Source organism: Plecotus auritus, assembly GCF_963455305.1.
Source record: "Plecotus auritus genome assembly, chromosome: 3".
NCBI classification, from domain to species: Eukaryota; Metazoa; Chordata; class Mammalia; order Chiroptera; family Vespertilionidae; genus Plecotus; species Plecotus auritus.
The window spans coordinates 146745447-146767330 of record NC_137772.1 but is presented as its reverse complement, the minus strand read 5'-3'; the positions used below and the strand labels follow the sequence as shown (position 1 = coordinate 146767330).

At 34.0% G+C, this 21884-nt stretch overlaps 1 protein-coding gene across 5 annotated transcripts in view; it reads left to right on the top strand.

Annotated features, from left to right (window-relative positions):
• Positions 1-21884, top strand: part of METTL25 (methyltransferase like 25) — a gene marked incomplete at its 3' end in the record, with an annotated part of 124822 nt that overhangs the window by 52287 nt on the left and 50651 nt on the right. For all 5 annotated transcript variants that reach the window (XR_013960141.1, XM_080660485.1, XM_080660482.1 and 2 more), the window contains 2 exons: positions 13486-13580; positions 17120-17149. Coding sequence is in view for 4 of the 5 variants with exons in the window: in XM_080660485.1 (XP_080516611.1) it covers positions 13486-13580; positions 17120-17149 (125 nt within the window). The remainder of the gene's footprint in view (positions 1-13485; positions 13581-17119; positions 17150-21884) is intronic.

Below are 21884 nucleotides of genomic sequence, written 5' to 3'. Positions count from 1 at the left end.
AGAGCTTCTCCCATCTGAGACAATATCCTTTAAAGAGCACAGTGAAGCTCCTAATGAAATCAAGTTCTGTGGGTGACAAAAGAGAAAGTGAATATTGGTAGGCAATTAGTATTCTCTACCCGTGTGTGTGTGTGTGTGTGTGTGTGTGTGTATGTGTAGTATTAATGCATGAATAGGGCACTGGAAGGAGGAGAGAATGGATTTGAGAATTTTTGAGCAGAACAGTATCATGACCAAAAACCGGGCATTGTCAGGACCTGTGATTCTCAACTATAATATACACTGGGACCCTAACAGTGGAACAGTAGAGAACGGAAAGTGAACCAGAAATTATGGGACCAAGGCTAGGGGAAATAACCTAACAGAAGTATTTGCCCCAGCTGTTTACATTGGTAATCAAAAGGTAAACACCAGTTAGATATGAGTTGGCATCTATTATCAGAGTCTTAATGGAAATTTTGAGCACATACAGAAAGAGTTTCTGATCAGGTGCAAAACTATCTATGTTGGTTAATAAATGTTAATCTTTTTTTTTTTATATCTTTTTTATTAATTTTTTACAGAGAGGAAGAGAGAGGAGAGGGATAGAGAGCTAGAAACATCGATGAGAGAGAAACATCGATCAGCTGCCTCCTGCACACCCCCTACTGGGGATGTGCCCGCAACCAAGGTACGTGCCCTTGACCGGAATCGAACCCGGGACCTTTCAGTCCGCAGGCCGACGCTCTATCCACTGAGCCAAACCGGTTTCGGCAATAAATGTTAATCTTTTAATGAGCACTTACTATGAATGAAGCACTATTCCAAATACTTTACTTTTATTAACTCCTTTATTTATCATAATACCCCATCAAGTAGTACTGTTTTTATTTTGTCCGTGTGCACATGAGAAAACTGAATCACAGAGAGGTCAAGTAACGTGCCTCAGGTCACAGTTAATAAGTGAAGAAGTTAGCATTTAGACCAGTCAAGTCTGGCTTTAGAGTCATACTCTTAACATTTAGCCTCCTATGGACATTCTGTTAAATTTTAAAATATCAGGGTTACAACCCAGTGTTAACATTCTGGAATGGGTTCCAGTTTTACCAGAGGACTAGAATCTAAACCAAAACCTGAGACACAAGCATAGGAGACTCTGTGATAAAAGGAAGTGAGTAGGGGAAGCTTTACCTTGGGGACACACAAATTCTAGTTCTTCCTAGATATAAAGCGGAGACCAAACATGAAACAGAAGACTATTCTAACCACCTGTTTTTAAGAATAGTGCTTCTTAACATGGAAAAGCTTGGTTAGTTTGAGTGCAGGAACTGGATAGTGCCGTAGATTTTGGCAGAGAGTGAGACAGTTTTGGGATTGGTAAATAAATCCTCACTAACATTGGATTAAGACAATTTTCTAAACTCTGCCCCTCTCTTTAGTTTTGTGCCCTATAACTTGTTCACAGTTTAATAAAGTGACCTGGTACTATTTTTTTTTCTCTGAAATATTTAAGGGTAAGGTGTCTCTGAGTGTCCTAGCACGTGGAAGTACTCATCTTTTGTCTATGGGGCAGTACTATCTTTAAAGGCCGCTATTTTGTGTTAAGATTCAATAAATATATGTATTCATTATAAGATAAATGTGGCATCTCCCCCGTTCTGCTTTTTTATGTAGATGTCAGGTCTTTTTTTTTACTAGGATTAAGATTTTATTGAACTGGCATGATTTTAATAGCTATATCCTGCTTTTTATTTCTCCTTTTATAACCTGTACCATATAATTACCTTCTTATTTTTTAAACTCATTTTCTATTTGTATGGGCCTCAAGGGAAAGGAGAATGTGAAAGTTTTAGGGTAAATTCTGCCTATAATGTAGGAGGCATTTGACTTCTGAAAAGCCACGTCTTGAAAAGAAAGAAAATAGTGGTTAACCATTCCTAGCATCTAAACCAGAACCTGAGTTTTAATACTTTTAACTGTAAATAATAGCAAGTTCATCTAATAGTGGCATAAGCAATAAAGCCATTAATTTCCTCACATAACCAAAAGTCAGAAGGTGGTTCAATGACCTGGTGATGCTGGCACACTGGTTTCACATCTGGACTTCCCTCTAAGGGCTGCAAGGCGACTGCTGCAGTTAACAGCACCATGTTTTCCTGAGAAGTGGGAAGCTTCCGCCTCAGTCATTCTCTTCTTTTGTCAAGGAGAGAAAAAAATATCTGTCCAGAAATTTCTTAGCAGAATTGTTTCATCTCTCATTGTCTAGACATGATTCACAATATAACTTCTAGCTGCAAGGGAGTCTGGAAAAGTGACTGACTTTTTCAGCCTCTGTGGTGAGGCAGGCAAAGTAGACAGGTATTAAGAATGACTGTCTGGCCCTAGCCGGTTTGGCTCAGTGGATATAGTGTCGGCCTGCAGACTGAAGGATCCCAGGTTCGATTCTGGCCAAGGGCACATGCCTGGGTTGCGGCCTCAATCCCCAGTAGGGCGTGTGCAGGAGGCAGCCAATCAATGATTCTCATCATTGATGTTTCTATCTCTATCCCTCTCCCTTCCTCTCTGAAATCAATAAAAATATATTTAAAAAAAAAAAAAAAAGAATGACTGTCTGGCCCTCCTTGGTTTGGCTCAGTGGATAGAGTGTTGGCCTATGGACTGAAGGGTCCCAAGTTTGATTCTGGTCAAGGGCACATGTCCAGATTGTGGGCTCGATCCCAGTGTGGGACAGGCAGGAGGCAGCTGATCAATGATTCTCTCTCATCATTGGTGTTTCCATCTCTTACTCCCTCTCCCTTTCTCTCTGAAATCAATAAAAATATATTTTGGAAAAAAAAAAAGACTGACTGTCGAATAGCTTAATAACATCTTCAAAACATCCACCCTTTTTCTTTTTTTACTGCCCCCCCTTCCTTTCTTCCTCCTTTCTTCTGACTTCTCCCTATTTTATGTCCTGATTTTGAGGATTGAGAAGAGTAACATAAAAATGCTCTCAAAAAAGAAGTGCATGATTTCTCCACATTTTTTTGTGTTTTTTTTATTTACTTTTGCTTTGGTACCTACCACACTATTTAATCAAGGCTGGTTTAATATTTATCTCTCACAATAGACTCTGAGCAACATTGGGACAAAAAACTTTTCTGTGAAATTTTTCTTTGAATGCCCAGTATTCACCATAATATGTGATATATAACAAATGCTCAATAAAGAAATAACACAAAAGTATAGATTATGAAAAAACTGATTCAGCACTGGTTAAAACTAAAGAAGAAATAAGGCACTTGTTATGACATCTTGAGATGAAATTATTATGTTGACAAAGGAATTTGGGAATTCTTGGGGTACTGGGCTGGCTTTGCCCTTCTTAGCAAAGAGAAGAAGCAGAAGTTTAGAGAAGAATGTTTACATTCCAGAGACTACTGGAGCAAAATGATGAGAACACACTGTACTGGTGAGACAGAGGTCTTATTTAACACTAAATCTACACAAACTCACATTTCTTTATGATCATAAATTATAATTCCTCTTTGGTATTCCTTGAGAAGAAACAAAAAGCTTCCAAATATTCACCTATTAACTATGAAGTTTTTATTTCTCTCCCAAACAGGTAATGGTTAACCACAACACATATAATTGCCAGAAGATTGTAAAATGTTTGTGGAAGAAATTATATTTGTTCTCTTGAATATAGTAGCAGTTTCACATTTTAAAAAACATAGATCCATAATAAAAATACATTTTACATCATTGTCTAATATGTATATACCTATATAAATAAATAAATAAAACTGGTACTGACATTTTACAAAAAATACTCTCTTTTTTTGTTGTAAATATTTGTTCTTTGAAAAGTACTGGCTCTTATAACACAATGCATGCTGATGTTTTTTTGTTTTGTTTTGTTTTGTTTTTAAATATATTTTATTGCTTTTTTACAGAGAAGAAGGGAGAGGCATAGAGAGTTAGAAACATCAATCAGCTGCCTCCTGCACACCCCCCACTGGGGATGTGCCCGCAACCAAGGTACATGCCCTTGACCGGAATCGAACCTGGGACCTTTCAGTCCCCAGGCCGATGCTCTATCCACTGAGCCAAACTGGTTTAGGCAAGCATGCTGATGTTTTTATTCCATTTCTTTCTATTAAATTTTATCAAGTATTGGTCACAATCCACTAAATTGACTTCATGACCCATTAATGGTTATGGCCAGTGGTGTGATAGTAAATGTTTAATGGTTGGCTCTGCCCCAGAATAAAAGCCCTAAAATCAATGTTTCCTGATTTCCATGGTGTAAATACAGCCAGCGTGACCATTTCAAGCTACCAACCTGATGTCACTGAAGGCTGCACTGGGAAAGGATGACACAATCAGCTCTCCCTAGAGCCACTACAGCCAGCTTCATCACACCACTGGCTGTAACCCACAGTTTAAAATAAATATAAGTTTATGTTTGTTTAAGTTAAGTGAATATGCTCATTTAAGCGGTAAATCACCTTATCTGTAAACTGTCCCAAAGAGTATCTGGTATGTAGCAGATGCTAAATATATATTTGTTAAAAAAATCAATTGCTTTGATAAATACAAAAGAATATTTATGTCTCCCTATGTTTGTTTCTTTTCAGTTCAATTTTTGCATAAGAACTTCAATTTCTCAACTGATTATCACAGGGATTTTCCAAATTCATAAACTTTAGAGTTGGGAGAGGAAATATTTTTCTTCATTTATATGTATTATGATGCCTACTATATCATTTGTTCATTATTTGAATTTTTTTCTAAGAATTATAGCACAAATTTTGAGAAAATGGAAAAATCAACAATAAATTACAAGTAATTACACTTCAAAATCTTTAAATAAAACTTTAAAACCAAATGCATGATAAATGATTGATTATATCTGAAATTTTTGTCAGAGAACTTTCTTTTAGCCTTTCTATAAGTCATTCATATTTGATCCAGAATCTGAATGTTGAGGCCTAGAAACTCCTTAGCAGCTCCTACTAATTTAAAACCAATCTTAAATTAAAATGAGGACTAAAATTATGAGAACAGAATAGCTGATTTAGGAACAACAATGTTGGGCATTGAGACTGTCCAAAAACATTCATTATAAAATGTGCTGAAATTTGGGAGACACTGAGGAACTGCGTACCCACCAACTTCCCACTTTGCTAGATACCAGGGATTTCTAGATAAAATGATTTAAAGAAATTTACAACCCAATGGGAAGACAGATAACTGGTCAGTTGTAATGCAGTGTGATAGGTGCTATATTAAATAAGTTACTTGAGAAGCGTAGAGATAGAGATACCTATAATGCCAAGGGAGTCTAAGAACACCACATAGAAGAAGAAACTCTTTGACTAAAGTTTTACTTCTGTCTCTGTAGTGCTGTAGCCTTGGATAAATTAGTTAATTTTTGTGGATCACCTGTAAATTCGTGAAAAGAAAGGGGTTAATTAGATGATATTGGAGGTCTCTGATGACTAATTATATGATCCTGTGACTTGAATGGAACTTTATGAAACATGCCTTTAATTTCAACCTCACCTCACCTCTATTTATCATGTTGTTTAGTTTCAGTTTTAATCTTTTTTAAAATTATATTGGGTTTGCATAAACAAATACTCTGCTTTCTTGCTATGATTCTGCACTTGAATGATAATGTGAAGTTTTTGAAAATAATTCTTTTACATCTATGCCAGTGTAATAATGGCCATAAATTTTGTTTTCCCCAAAGTTTTATAAGTTTACTTTTTAAGAAGTAAAATTATGTAATAATGATTCATAGTAAATGCCTATTTAAGTTTTCATTTACTTAACTATTAACAGTTTATTAGTTTGTTCAGTAATTCAGCCAGAGGCTATCGGAGCTATCTCAGCTTGACTGAGGTATTGGTCTTATAATCTTAGAGCAGATAAGTAGACTCTACTGTTAGTCTTGTAGATTTCACTATTTATAAACTTTTGTTACATATCACATTACTTCTCACCATTCAACTGGCTTATGTCTCAGAAAAATTCTTGCCAATTAATATGGGATGAACACAGAGATTTTTAGATGTACTTGGCAGTCTTTGCACAATTACCTCACACAGACAGCTGTATCTGATCTTCAGTCAGTTGTGTGTTTTCCAGAGTGTTGGCACTGATTTTACTTATTTCATAGGGCATCTTTTGCTTCCTAGACATAGTTAGATGTAGAGTTTTAATATATTTTCCCATTTCTTTTGTTCCTCATTTTTGTGTGACTAATATAAGGTGGTTCTTGAAGCTAATACAGATTATATATATATATATATATATATATATATATATATATATATTCAGCATTAAAAAAGTTCTCTGGGTTTATGATAAATAAAAGAAGTCAAGAATGTAATTAAATCTAAAGTAGAAAATTAATATATCCACTTAAAAGAAGTAGTAAAGAGAAATAGGTTATGCTTTCAAGTGAAACCATACAGTGTTTGTCTTTCTCTGACTTATTTAGCATAATACCCTCAAGGTCCTTCCATGTTGTCACAAATGGCAAGATTTCATTATTTTTTTTATTGCTGAGGAATATTTCATTGTATATGTATGCTGTATCTTCTTATCCATTCCTCTTTTGATGGACACCTAAGTTGCTTCCATATGTTGGCAATTGTAAATAATGCTGCAATGAACATAAGGTGCATGAATGTTTTCAAATTAGTGCTTTCATTTTTTCAGATAAATACTCAGAAGTGTAATTGCTGATCATATATTATTTTAGTTTTTTGAGGAATTTCTATACTGTTCTCCATAGTGCCTGCATAAGTTTGCAGTCCCACCAACAGTGCGTAAGGATTTTCTTTTCTCCCCATCCTCACCAACACATGCTATTTGTTGACTTTTGAAAATAGCCATTCTTAGGGGTATGAGGTGGTATCTCTGTGTGGTTTTAATTTGCATTTCCCTGGTGCTTAGTGATGTTGAGCATCTTTTCATATGTCTGTTGGCCGTCAGTATGTCTTCTTTAGGAGAAATGTCTCTTCATGTACTCTGGCCATTTTTTGAAAACAGGATTAAAAAGAACTAACTTACATTTTACTAGTTTTATAAACAAATTTGGATTTGTATACTTTGGAGCAAATGATCTTGAAAAATATTTTGTTATAAATATGTATTTTCACATTATTTTCCCCGTGGTAAACAAATTTTAAGCAAGTTGTCCAACTTTTTTCCATCATCAGTCTGGCACAGTGAATATATTTTTCATGGCAAACAACATGATTTATAATATTCATGTCAACACTGTCTCATTGACTTAATATTTCAGATGTTCCATTTCAAGACTAGAGTCTTGATAAAAGATTATACAGAGTCTATAAGAGCAAGCAGAGGAAACTTGTCTCACAGAGTGAGAAGTGCCATTGGGAAACTGATATCACAGTGTTTGTCAGGCCAACAGTGTTTTCACTCAGCACCAGACTTTGCCATTATTATAGCCATGCATGAAAATACCAAGACAGTAGTAAGAAACAGTGTTTTATGCTCAGCTGGCATGACTCAGTGGTTGAGTGTCGACCTATGAACCAGGAGGTCACTGTTCTATTCCCGGTCAGGGCATATGCCTTGGTTGTGGGCTTGGTCCCCAGTGTGGGGTGTACAGGAGACAGCCAGTCAGTGACTCATCATTGATGTTTCTATCTCTCTGACCCTCTTCCTTCCTCTCTGAAATGAATAAAAATATATTGTAAAAAAATAAACAGTGTTATAGTATAGACATGACTCTATTAAAATAATATATACATTTTAAACTGAGTGTTTAGGTTGTTTTTTTTTGTGTGTGTGTGTGTGTGTGTGTATAAGATTCTTTACATATTCCCTTGAGATTACATAGCTGTACTTTTAACCAAAGGATAAGTGAAGTACTAATGTATTGATTCTATACTAGAATTAGAAGTGTAAGAAAAAATGAGACACTAGCCCCTTAGGGAGCTTAAGATATAGTGAGGAATTCAGAAGGAATTACATAGAACTTCCATGTATGTTTGAGAGTAATATATTCATGCCCCTATGGATCTTAATCAGCTAGGAACATTAATTATTGAAAAAAAATGAATGAAAGAAGTAATGAATGATGAGCATCTAAACCAAGTGCTATTAAAACTAGAAGAGGAAATAATTTTTTATGAAGGAAAGCTTTCTAAAAAAGGTGACATTTGGTCTTCATTTAGAAAGATGAATGAGATAGGGAAAGATGTTTTGAGACCTTTGTGGAGAAAGGCATAGAGGCAAAAACTATGTTGTATGTTCTGAGTAGGGCAAGTCCTTATGGATATATGGCAGAGAGTAAGGTGGGAGTGAAGGTGAAGATATGAAAATATGAAAAATAATAACAATAAATTTTCTTTAAAAATAAAAAATAGCTAGAAAGAAAAACAAATTAGGGCCAGATTGTGAGAGCTTTGAATGGTATGCTGAGACCTTAGAATATTATTCAGTAAGAGACAAAGTATACTTTGTTCCATAAAAATATATTTTATGTGTTTGTTTAATGCAAAAGAGTTGCATAAATTTATCTACATTTTTTAGCATGGAGCTAGATCAGAGACAGGGAGACTAGTTAGAAGCAGCTGTCAATGTCAAAGCAAGGATACATTAGATAAGAATCATAGGAGAAGTCAATAATTTACCGGTATTTTTTCAAAGGTAAACCAACTGACTTGGTGACCAGTGGTGGGGAAATGGGTGGAGGTGAGGCCATGAGGGTTAAAGATAATGGCAAGGTTTTAACTTGGTTGATTATATAATGACATATTATTGGTGAAAGATCAGATTTGTGGGCTCAGGAAATTAGTTTGGTTTTGCATATATTTAATTTTAGAAATGTTAAGCAAACAGTTTAAAATTCTTATTTAGAAATTCAGAAAGAAGTTGATACTGGAGATATGTAGGGACTAAATTTAAAGGAGTAGATGTTAATTGCCCAAGAAAAGAATTTAAAGAGTGGAAACAGAAAACTTGCCATAATGTAATATTGAGTACACTAATGTTTGAAGAGTAGGTAGAAGAAAGGGCCTTTGAAAAGAAGAACCTGTTATCAAAACCAAAAATGGCAGCAGGGGGGTCAATTAGGGGAAAAGGAGACATATGTAAAACTTTAGACAATTAAAAAATATATACAGAAATAAATAAAAAGAGAAGCAAATTTTAAAGAGAATTTTAATACTATGCAATTTATGGACTGGTCAAATAAAATGATAGCCAAGATTGATTATTTTTGTTCACTTCAGAGATGGCATTGTAAAGAGTGGAAAGCCAGAACATATTGTATTAGTTTAGTCATTCTCTATTCATTAAATAAACAGTTTCTTTTATCCTACTAAGTACCAGGGAATGTAAAACTCGTGGAAAAATAACTGGATAGTGCAGAAGTAGAAGTAAATATTAATTTTTTAGAATCACAGTCATTATAACATTATTCAAGCACTTATTATGTACTTAGCACTGTTTTAAGCCCTTACCTATTTTTAATATCAAAACTGTTGCAGTAGTTTTCCTCTCTGCAGATAGGGAAACTGAGTTATAAAGAGAGTAACTTTCCCAAGATGACACAAAGCGGTTAAGTAGGGTAGCCAGTTAAAATAATAAAAGCACACATTGATCAAAGCTTCTATGAAGCAGTGCTAATGGATAAGCTAAAAACATAACATAGTAATGCTAATGAAGAAAAGCTTGGGTAGTGGGGAGGCAAAGTTAAAAAATTAATTGTGAAATTGCCCTGAGAATATTGGATATAAGTTTTGCTAGTTTGCTATGACAAGTAATTCTTGAGGTTAAGTTACTTGTTTTATAAACATCTATATTCATTATCACCTATTTTAGCATGTATCTTTTTTCTACAATAGTAGAAGTTCGTTCATTCATTCAAAAATATATATTGAATTTGAGATAGCACCAGTGAACAAAAGAAACAAAAATCCCTGTGTACAGGGAGCTTACATTATATTCTAATGGAAACTAGGGCAATGGTGTGGGTTGGGAGGGGGGTAGACAGACAATAAACAATAAATAACTTAAGAAAGTAAATTAAATAGGGAGACAGAGGTAGCCTCATTAAGTGGTGAGATTTCAGCAAAGACTTGAAAAAAGTAAACAAGTTACGAAGTGGATAGCTGGGGGAAAATCATTCCATACAAGGAGACAATCTGGTGTGTTTGAAGAATAGCAAGAAGCCAGAGTGGAGGTGAGGGAACAGTGGGAGAGGAGAGGAGGTCAGAGAGGTCATAGCTTTGGGTGGAAGGTTGTGTAGAGCTGTGTAGGACATTATGTCTTTTACTCTAAAAGAATGGGAATCAGGGAGTTAAGCAGATGGTACACATCAATTAGAATAATTTGAATTTTATTTACAAATGGATTATTTACATAGACACGGGTGAAGAGGAGGGGAAATAGTGTAGAAATTGGGGGCTTACCATGCCTATGTTTAAAAGGATAAAGGGAGAAAGAAGTTACTGAAACCTTAAAGGAGAATGACTTAAGGATTGGCTGGCTTTGGAGGTGACCTTCGGTCAGTGGGTGGCTACCTCTCAGAGAGGCAGCCAAGAGTATGAATAGTCTGACCTCAGTCTTTTCTGTCTCCAATCTTCTGCCTAGACTCACCATTGGTCAAACACAGTCAACAGCTAGATGGTATAGGAACCAATTGACGAAGTCCATATGAGTCAGCATCCAGAGGGGTACCTCTAATCAAATGTATCTATGTCATTTGTTGTGACTTGTCTTCCACCTCTCCTCAAATTTCAAAATTTCACATTTCAGAATTCAGTCTGTCATTACCAAAATTGCGAATATTCTGTAACCTCTTCTCTGAAATTTTCTTTGTTCTCTTTCTAATAAAAAAACTAACCTTTTCCTAAGGAAGCACACTTCCCATACACCTCAAGCAGTGGATTTTTCTGTTTCACATACCTTGTGTGAGATAATTAGCTTCCTTATTGCTACTTCTACACTGTGTATCATCGAATGCTATTTGAGAAATCACCCCAAAATTAAATGGCTTAAAGCCACATAATTTTTATTATTTCTCACAGTTTCTGTGGGTCAAGAATTTGGGAGTAAATTGGGTGTGGGTTTCTTATATTCTTTTTCCTGGAAACAATATACCCCTTTCAATGGAATGAATTTCCAGAAATACTGTTGCACTTGCAATCTAATATTAAGTAGTAATTTTTTTCAAAGTTTTCTTTAGATTATTACTGAGGTAGGATTGTTCTACCTTTTTCAGGCAAGTAGACCTCCTTTTTTCCTAGCAGCATAAGGTGAATTGCAGAGCAGTGTTGGTACACTAATTATATCTTTCATTACAAATTCACCGTATGTTTTTTAAATGGGATTCTCTTCACATTTTTGCAATAAGTTGACTTTTGTCTCCTCTTTCCCAGTGTTACAAGTTCATTTTTTAGGCACTTGGTTGAGATATTACAAATTAGAAAATTGCTAGTTAATTATCATTTTGAAGTATAAGATAATCCAGTACTACGTTTTTTGGTATTAACTAATCCTTTTAAGACCTAGTTTGTTTCTTTGGTTTTTTTGTTGTTTTTTTTTCATTCATTAGATCTTCCCTTAATCTCATGGTTTGCTTCCTCAGTTAAGTCTCTGCTCAAATATCACATCCTCAAAGAAGACTTCTTCATAATTAGGACAGAACTATCCAACTATGGATGCTTTGTGAGTGTTCCTGAGACACGGCTTCCTGCATCCCATGGGTTTTGCTTCAACACAATCATCATATTCTGATTATTCCAGTTTGACATACAAATTTTGCCATATTCCAAGACTGCTGAGCTATAAAAAGTTTGGAAAGCATTACATTAAGATAAAGATTTAAATGTGAAGTGGTTCAGACTCAAAGTAAGAGTGACAGAGATGGAGAGGAGGAAGAACTAGCTGTTTTATTGGTTAGTACTTTTCCTAAACACTCTGAATAAATAGCCCAACCCATCTTTGTAATGCTTTACCCTTTATAGTAAGACCTAAGTGTTTCTGTCTATTTGTAAGAAGAAAATTAAACTACTTATAGTAGCCCTTTCATTTAGAAATAATTGTGTCTTAGTTAAATCATAAAGCCTTCTCAACACACTGTTTCAAGTCATCTTGGAAATAGAGGAAGTGGTCCAGGGTCCCTAGGACCCAGATAAGTTTCAAGGGCTCCATGAATCCTGTGTAACTGTAAGTGAAATTGTTTATATATCTTGTAGGTTAAGAGCATGGCCTCTGAAATCAGACTTCCTGGAATTAAATTCAAGCTATGCCATGTGCTAGATTTGCAGTTTAGTCAAGCAATTCACTTAACCTTTCTGTGCTCAGTCTCCCTATCTGAAACATGAGAATAAGAGTATACCTACTTCATAGAATTGCTGTGGGGACCAGTTAATACATTTAAAGCACTTATAATAGTGCTAATAATATTAAATGCTATGTAAATAATAGCATTATTATTTCTATTCCCCAGAGGTCCATATCTTCCATCTGATTATTAGTAGGGTCTATTGTAAATCTTAAGTTATTACCTGAAAGAAAACATTTTCACAGGCTTATGATCTCTGTGAAATTTAAACTTTCTCTATTGTAATCAAAAGTCATCTGATCCTTCATAGCACAAAAGTTTATTTAATGGACTTTACCTCCGTATTTTCTTTTAGAGTTTTCTTGTTTTCAAGTTTTTAGTTCAGTTTTACTTTTTAATCTAGTAAAATAATTTCACTTATCAAAATTTTCTTTTGTCACAGTTTTGATAAAATTTAAGCTCTTATTTTTCAGGCTTTAATTTAAAATAGAAATTGGTTTGTTTTCCTTTTCAAAAACTTCCTAATAGTTCTACATAAGGTGTTTAAGCATCAGCAAGTTGCATATGTAACTCTACATCAGTTGGACAAGCAATGAATGTTGATTTTTGTTATTGTTACTTGAACCATAAATGCAATTGAGCCAGATTGAATCACAGTTGAAAATATTTCAGCCTCTTAATATGATGAAAAAAGAAAAGCCTTTACAGCTGTTCTTTTTTTGAAAAGTGAACAGTGGCTGAAAAAAAATGATGCTTCAACATTGTTAGGAGCGAATTAATATTGTTCTGTAATAAACTGCCAAATGTCATATTTGATAAATCATTTTTCTAGAAAGTCAGGTCAGCAGTAAATGTCCAGTATCTCATTAATCATCTACTATACACTGAACATGAAAAGTATTTCTATTTTAAACTGCTTTTGCTAAATCTTATAGAAATAATTTTGGTTGGTTTTAAATTGTTGGCGCTTAAACACCAACAGCTGTTGTTGAGAAAATACCATTTTCATTACATTAATATGCTTTCAATTAAGAAACTGGAATGAACTGTTAAACATTACCACTTTGATGTTGGACTACTGTTTGACTCTCTCAGTGATTGATTTGCTTTCTCAATAGATTATTTACTTTAATTGAAAGAGGAAGAATTTTATTGAAATAACCCATATTTTTCCCCATCTGCAGAATGTACCCAAGAAAAGTGGGGATTTCCAATGTGCCACTATTTAAAGGAAGAGAGATGGTCGTGTGGTCGCAATGCCAGAATGTCAGCATGTTTGGTATGATTGTATTTTTTTTCTGGACTAAGAACTTTATCCAGATGTTGCAGAATGTATTATTTTTGGCTAATACCATGCATTAAATGCCAAATTTTGCAGAGCATCATCATTGATGCATTTCAAATTACGGGGAAAAAAGACTTTCTCTTCCAACATTATCACTCTACATGAAATATGGTGACAATTTATAGTTATACTATAATCTACATTATGATACTTAATTTTTAAATATAATTACTTCAGTTGTTATATAAAATGTACCAACTACCAAGTCTTTTTTAAAAGATTTTTTATTGATTTTTAGGGTGAGAGGGAGAGAGAGAAACTTCGATGTGAGAGCAACATTGCTTGGCTACCTCCTTACATGCACCTACTGAAGATCGAGCCTGCAACATGGGCTTGTGCCTTGACTGGGAATTGAACAAATGACCTTTCAGTGCACAGATGACACCCAACCAATTGAGCCACATCAGCCAGGGCAACCAAGTCTTAAACAGAGAATTAGTTCAGTGCTCTATCCCCAGCTCTGTGGTGTGTTTGTGTTTATAGAAGATAATTTGGTCTCCTAATTTTTATAGAATAGGAAAAATATTATTAAGCTACCTGGAATATGAAATAGCTGTCTAGTTAAATAAAACCTTTATTGTGCTTGATTTGTCTAATGTCCTTAGACCTAGAACACTTTATGCCATGGTCTTCTCTGGTTTTGGTGCTATAACGGTTTACAAAGGAACAGATGCAGGTCAAACAGTACATTATTTTGGTCATCAGAAATTTAAAATATGGTTAATTAAATAATGTGTTTAATGTTCAACACCAAGATAAATTAATATTATAGGACCATTATATCTATGCTAATAACGTAATATAAAAAATGTGTACCAGTGTTCTAAATCATGTATCATAGAATTATTTTAGAAATCTACTTATACTCAAATAATAATTTATTTTTATAAGTCCTCTTAAAATTCCTTTTTGCAACCTTATCTTGTTCTCTATTTATATCTGCAAATGATACATGTTCAAGGTCTTGTTAGAATGGCAGTTCATACTTAGAATGACTTGGTTCCAAGAATGCTGGCAGGCAGGATTCCACCTCATGCCATCAGGTAAGAAATGAAAATAGTCTTTCAATATAGGGAGTCTGACTATTCTAACAGAAAAGACCTAAAGATATTGGCATCGGGGATTTCTCAGTGAAACAGGACAGATTTCACCTTTATGGCGAGGCCCACAATTAATAGTCCTCCCTCATAAGCACAGTGCTTCTACTCAGGTTTGTGATACCCCCATTTGAATTGTCAATAGACAGCTAAAAATCTAAGAAAGTCTAACATGAAAGAATTAAGATCCAATAAACAAATAGAAAAAAAAAAGGCAACTTGGAGGTAATGGACACTATCCAAAAGAAAATAGCTATTAATGTCCCAAAGAAATATAAAAAAAATGTATTCACAAAACAGGAATGTACACTATAAGCATAAACATTCAAAGAACTAAAAAGAAGAGTTTTTGAAAAGTAAATTCCAAAATATAGAATTTGTAGACCATGGGAGGCCTCCCTCTAAACTTCATTTTAGTTCCTGCCCACCTTGACTTCTTTTTTTGATGCTAGAGTCATCTTGGAAAGCATAAGGGACATTTCTTGTGCTGCATCTTATTTTATTGCCTTTTGCTTTACAACTGATTGGTTCCACAAATATTCAAAGCTTAAGGGGCTCTTTTATGTTGTTGTTGTTTTTTAAATACCTTTCTGGTGATGCCTTCAGATACATTGTTAAGGGCACTAACCAGAAATAAAATTTTAATTAGATTAATGCAATCTTGTAAACATACTTTAAGCCTAACAAAACTGCAAAATATTTTTAGTATGAAGTGAATACTTGCTATATTGTCTTCATTATCTTTATTTATTGGCCAAGGAAAATATTAATGTTTGTTGGAAACTTCTTATTACCTATATGATTATCTTTTGTTATGTAATCAAAGTTTAAATTTGTATTTCTGAAATAAACTCATCAGCAACACATACCGAAAATAGCCTTGTGTGTTATGTGATATTTTTATTGACATCAAATAACTTATTATTAAAAACTATTTTGTTTCTTTATTCAGTTCAGCCTTTTAGCAAAAGCCATAACAAAAATCTAATCTGAAATTGGTACAAGTACTGTAAATGAAAACTCATTGTTTTCTTCAATAATAAATCTGTTTTGGGGCCTATTTCTCTTTAGTAGGAAAATTATATAATTATCTCCTGTATTCATAAAACTCTGGCACTAGATATTCAGTAAAGGTATCCTCCAAGTCAATGGGAAAATTACATATTTTCTAAAATAATTTCTGTAAAACAAATTTTCATACAATGAACTCTTCTTCCCGATGAACCTATATGGTATGAAGTATGAGAAGTAAATTAGAGTTCACAGAGCAAGTTTTATGTCCCTGGTCAACTGCTAACCAGCTATATTACTTTACCTCGTCAATGACCTTATGCATCTACAAAAATTACACTTAACAAGATATTTTGTAAATTATTCTTCAGTTTTATAAGTATATGATTCAACTATATCTAAAAAGTATTATTTATCAAAACAAATCTGAAGTAAATATGGGTATTTTAAATTTGAATAGGAAGTATATGCCGATCCATTATGTTTTTGGTACTTTTCTTTATGTTTGAAATATTTTCTAATTAAAATATCAGTTAAAATATTTTAATCTAAATTATTTATAAAACTATGTGAGTGTGGAAATGTATGTCTCTAAAAAAATGAAAGTTTCAGAAGGCTCTATTCCACATTTAAATTCTAATAAATCTTTCATATATATCTTTTATATATTGGGTTAAGAGTATTTTTTAGAAATATTAGGAAATTTGTGTAAAAATATTTTGGATCTTAAGAAGATACAGATTTAAAATCAGCTACATATAAAATTATAAAAACATGCATTACTTTCTCTTCTACTTGATACTTGATCATGTATAATTTGGGTTGAATTTGCAAACCAAAAATAGATGTACTTTTCTAAACTAAACTTTTACCTATAATCTGTTTATTTTTTTAATGAGAGATGTATTCTATGTTTACAAAAAATTAAAAGAAAATATAAAAAAATGTATTCACAAAACATTTTAAAAGTAGTATATAAGTGTCTATGTATATGCATAAGAATAGCTCTGGATTTATCTAATTGTTTTAGCTACCCTAAAAGTGAGCCAAGAATATGTCATTTCATTTCTTTCCTGTTTTCTAATGCCTTCTAAAATTCAAGGATTGTATACAGTAGGGGTGTGTGTTTGTGTATGTGACACACATATATTATAAATCAGCCCTAAATTATATAAGTAAACTAGTTAACATTCCTTAATGATGTTAACACTTTTAAGTGTATAAACATACATGTTATCACTTAATTAATCTTTTTAAATGTCACTTTTACAAGCCCTTATATAGTATGTTTATAAGTCTTATATGATAAGACTAAATATATCAGCTGTCTTAGTCTTATTTTTTTTTTTTTTTCTCTCCTTAAAGGCACTGGAGCGGGTTGCAGTTGGCCAAGGGGTAAGTTATCTGGTGTTTATCTGATTCAGCTGATGAACACGATAGTTTTCTCTTAAGTGCTCCTCATACTTGACCTGCTGATGAACTTAAAACCTGATGGATTTTCATAAATATCACCTCTTTTTTGTCACCTCCTCAAATTTAAATTTATACTTCTTTTTATAAGTTTACATTAAATATAAGTGAACTTTCAGAAAAAGTAAATTGAACTTTTAGGAAGACTTCCACATTATACTCTTGTACTGTCTTATTTCTTCATAATGTACTAAACAGTCTTCAAATACTTCTAAAGAATGCTGTCACTGACTAATAGGCTTTTAATGGGCTCAGTTTAAGTAAGAAAACCAAGGTATAGTATTAAATTTATTTTCTGACTGTAATCCAAAACACATATTACAATTAGTTGTTTTTAACTTTTTTCTTTATTGTCTTGATTATTCATTAGTTGCAACAGCCAAATAGGTTTATACACAAAAACAGAAGTTAAATATCGCCAAAACATCCATATAACTTCCTAATCCTCCACCTTAAGATTTATGAAACATGCTAGGAACTTTTAAAGTTATTTTTAAGAGTTCTTTTTAAACTTTTCACGAGATTTTTCTTGTTGGACTTAAACTTTAGAAACCTCTCTTTTGCTTCTCTTCAAGAATCATATGTCAATTTAAATTTTTTAAATAGTCAGTTTAAAATTATAGCAACAAGTATCATTTACTAAGTGCTTACTTACCCTGGACCAGGCATGATACTAAAAACTTTGTTTTTAAATGTCACCATCTAAAAATTGATAAAAACTGAATTTTTTAAGGCATTAGAGCATATTGTTTGGGCTTGTGCTTTAATCTTCAACTACTAGTTTGCATTTTCTCTTCAATAGTTACTGTTTAGTGACCTTGGACACATGTCACAATTTCTCTGTAGCTTAATTTTTTATCTGTAAAATAGGAATAATAACAGTAATAATGGGAATAGAAATAATACCTTCTTCATAGAGTTGTGAGAATTAAATGAATGAAAAATGTAAAATATTTAAAACAATGTATAGCACATGGTAAATGCTCAATAAATGTCAACTGTTGTTGCTCTTATGGATAATTAATAATTATGGTTATGAAAATAATATTTAAATCTAACACAAAGATTACAAAGCATTGTGCAAAGTTTTCTTCATCACCTGAAGCATACTATATACATAGTATTATGAGATAGGTACTATTATTATCCTGTGATACATTTGAGGAAACTGTTAAGTAGTGGACCCTGAGATTTGAATCTCTGACTCTGGAGCCCAAGCCCTTAACTCCTCTACTGCATATCAACTTAGTGGTTCCCTAGGAGCCTGGAAGATGAAAGTGCCTTTATCATAATGCCCCAAAGCATTTGTATGATGTTTTTAAATTTCCCAAGTACTTGCTCATGTTTATAATCAATCTTATGAGTTGGGTATTATACCAAACTTATATAACATGATACCCAGCAGAATTTTAATAATGTATTCCAGCTCCCTTAATTAATTGCAGAGTCCCAACTTCCAGTTTAGTACCCTTTCCACAAGACCTGTAAAATGCATGTCACACACACACACACACACACACACACTTTAATGGTGCACTCTTTCTGCTCCCTCCCATTTTAACATGCATTAAAGCGTAAAGTTGATTTATCACTTGTGAAGGAAAGAAAGTAAACTCTGAGCCACATCCAGTTTATTCCTGGAATAGTCAGGTCTAGGCTGTGTAAATGTTGACAGTGTTGACCCCCTTCTGTATTTACCAAGATAGATAGTCCTAGTTATTCCAGGAATGCACAATTGAAGGCACTTCATTACTCTCTTCCCTTCCTCTTAGGAAACAGCTGTAAAGTTCTTATTTACTCAGAGTAACTTGGGAATGATTTATACCATCCTGTTTGTATTTTTCTATGTGTCCCATTTCTTTATGTTCTCTTGTTAAAATGCATTTCTTGGTCCTATAGTTTTTCTACAGTTGGTTGTTAATAACAATATAAATATACACTTATTTCTCAGTTATCTTGATACAATTTTGTATAATTTTCAAAAGCATGGCAAAGGAGAGCTTTAACTATTTTAGGAGTTTTATATAAAAGTCACATAAAATTAAAGTCCCCTTCTCTTACACCTAATCAAATTAAGAACTTTGTAAGCCACTTGTAATACTAATATTTCACTTCGTGTAATAATATATTTCCCAAAATGCTTTGAATTTTAATAGAACAATATAAAAGTAGGTGTCAACAGATGAAAAGTGATTTCAGCATTTTTGTGAGAGAACTGAAGGATTTTGGGGGGAGGGGAAGTGAGGCACAGATGATAAAGGAGAGATTTTGGGTATTGCAGAAATAAATTATTCAAACTGAAAAATATAACCAAAGATGGGAAATTTTGAATAAAATGTTTTGAAGTGTGAATGTTTGGAATATGAAATGTTTCAGGAAAGGAAAGTTGAAGTCTCAAGGAGTTGCATTTGGAAAAAAAAATTTATATAAGAAACGTGCCTTTTATTTTTTTAAATTTTTATTTATTTTTTTATATTTTTATTGATTTCAGAGAGGAATGGGGAGAGAGAGAAAGAGAGATAGAAACATCGAGAGAGAACCATTGATTGGCTGCAACCCAGGCATGTGCCCTTGACCAGAATCGAACCTGCGACCCTTCAGTCCCCAGGCTGATGCTCTATCCACTGAGCCAAACCAGCTAAGGCAAGAAATGTGCCTTTTAAAGGTTATAAATTTTTGTGTGGACACTCAAGTGTGTGTGTATGTCTGCTTTTAGTGAGTTATTGTAAGAGTTGAGACAGGGGCTGGTATTCCTAATGCCATTCTTACTAGAATCACCCTCCACACTATTCCCACCATTCAGAAAAGATACATATGTTCATTCAAAGTGCTCTATTAAGATCCTACAAGACATTCTTTAGTGACTTAAGAAGGTAGTACCATCAGGCGAAGACCCAAGAAATAATGGTGGACCTTCAACTCTCAGTTTGTGGTGTTTTGAGTCTCAGCATCTGGGGCCCACTGTGTAGGAACTTGACATTAGATGGGGGAGAGGGACAACCGAGTAGGTTTTCTTCCTGATCACACAGGCAAAATTTATTTTGTGCTACACCCCATCTGAATCCAAACATTCCGGTCGAAAACAGATGAAAATAACAATGTTGGTCTTTGATGAAAAATAGGAGTTACAAAAGGATAACTCAGTGAATATATACATACATTTCACTGAACTCTTTAATGATCTGTATCAAGTCATTGAACAGTTTTTAGATTTTTATCTTATTTGACTTCTCAAAAGCAGTTAATATTGTTGACTTCCCTCCATTCTTGCTTCTTTTTCTTTTTTTTTTTTTTCTAATAATAACTTTGCATGGAAGCAGGTCATTGTTGCTGATACTATTTTGAGTTTGATTTTTCTCTACTCTCAATATTAACAGGTCTTTGGGGATGTGAATGGAGTTTGATGAATTTCGTAGTTTCTTGGTTTAAAAGTACCTATTGCATTGCTACTGTAAAATGCTCTTTTCTCTGTGCACTCTTTCTGTGTTGACACTTGAACAACATGGGTTTTAACTCTATGGATCCACTTCTATGTGGATTTTTTTCCCCAATAAATTCCTGTACTATTTTCTAGCCATGGTTGGAAGTCCATGGATGTGGAGGGCCAATTGTATGCATTGATCTATGCCATTTTATACATGGGACTTGGGCATCCACAGATTTTGGTATCTGCAGGGGGTCCTGAAACCAATCCCCCTCATATTACTGAGGGATAGCTTAAGTTTCGGGAAACTTAAAAGTTATACACAGATTTTTGACTGTGTGGAGGTCATCGCCCCTAACCCTAATGTTTTCAAGGGTCAACTATATAATACTGTTTTTACCTTCCGCTTCTGTGAAACTATCATGTTTCATTGGGGCCCTTCATCCATTCCTTTTTTCCTTTGGGGAAACCTTTGCACCTTCATGGACACCTCCTACCTCTTTTTCCCCAGGAAATGAAGCTTTGCCAAGACTTCAATCTCTGATATTGTGTCCAATCCAAGGTTCTTTTTTTTCAAGCCTACAAGTAGCCAATGCTATGATCATTCAGGCCTCAGACATATTTTTAAAGTGTCCTTACTTAAGGTAGTACCATCTCTTTCTGGGTGTTGATCCTAGATAATATCCTCTCTAATCCACCCCCATTAGGACAAACCCACATTCTCTTTCACATATATTCTGTCTTACTGCTGTCTTATACAGATTTGGATGATTATGAAAGTTTATTTCTACATATTTAACTGATAAGCACTCCATTTGGAATGTTAGCTCATTTTTCTTTGGTAACATTTTAACTTAGGATGGAAAAATTATAAAAAATTGTATCTTAGGTTTCACATCAAGTTTTTAACATTCACTTATGGTCCCAACTCTCTTGTGTTGATTTCATTTCTGTTATTTGTTGCGAGTGCCCCACGTTGGGCTGCCAGTTGCGAGTATGACCACCCCACGTTTGGGCTCCAGTTGCGAGTGTCCCCCCCATGTCCCGCGTGGTTCAGGGTTCAGGTTCAGGGTTCGGGCTCTGGAGGAGGCCGCACACAAATGAAAGAGACTAGAAAATATTAATTTGGAAATATTGGGGGCCAGGTGGGAGCCCAACTCAAGGGGAAGGACTCCACCCTTCTCTGGCCTTGCTATCCCTTTTATTAAGACTATGGGATACACCATAGCCTTTAGG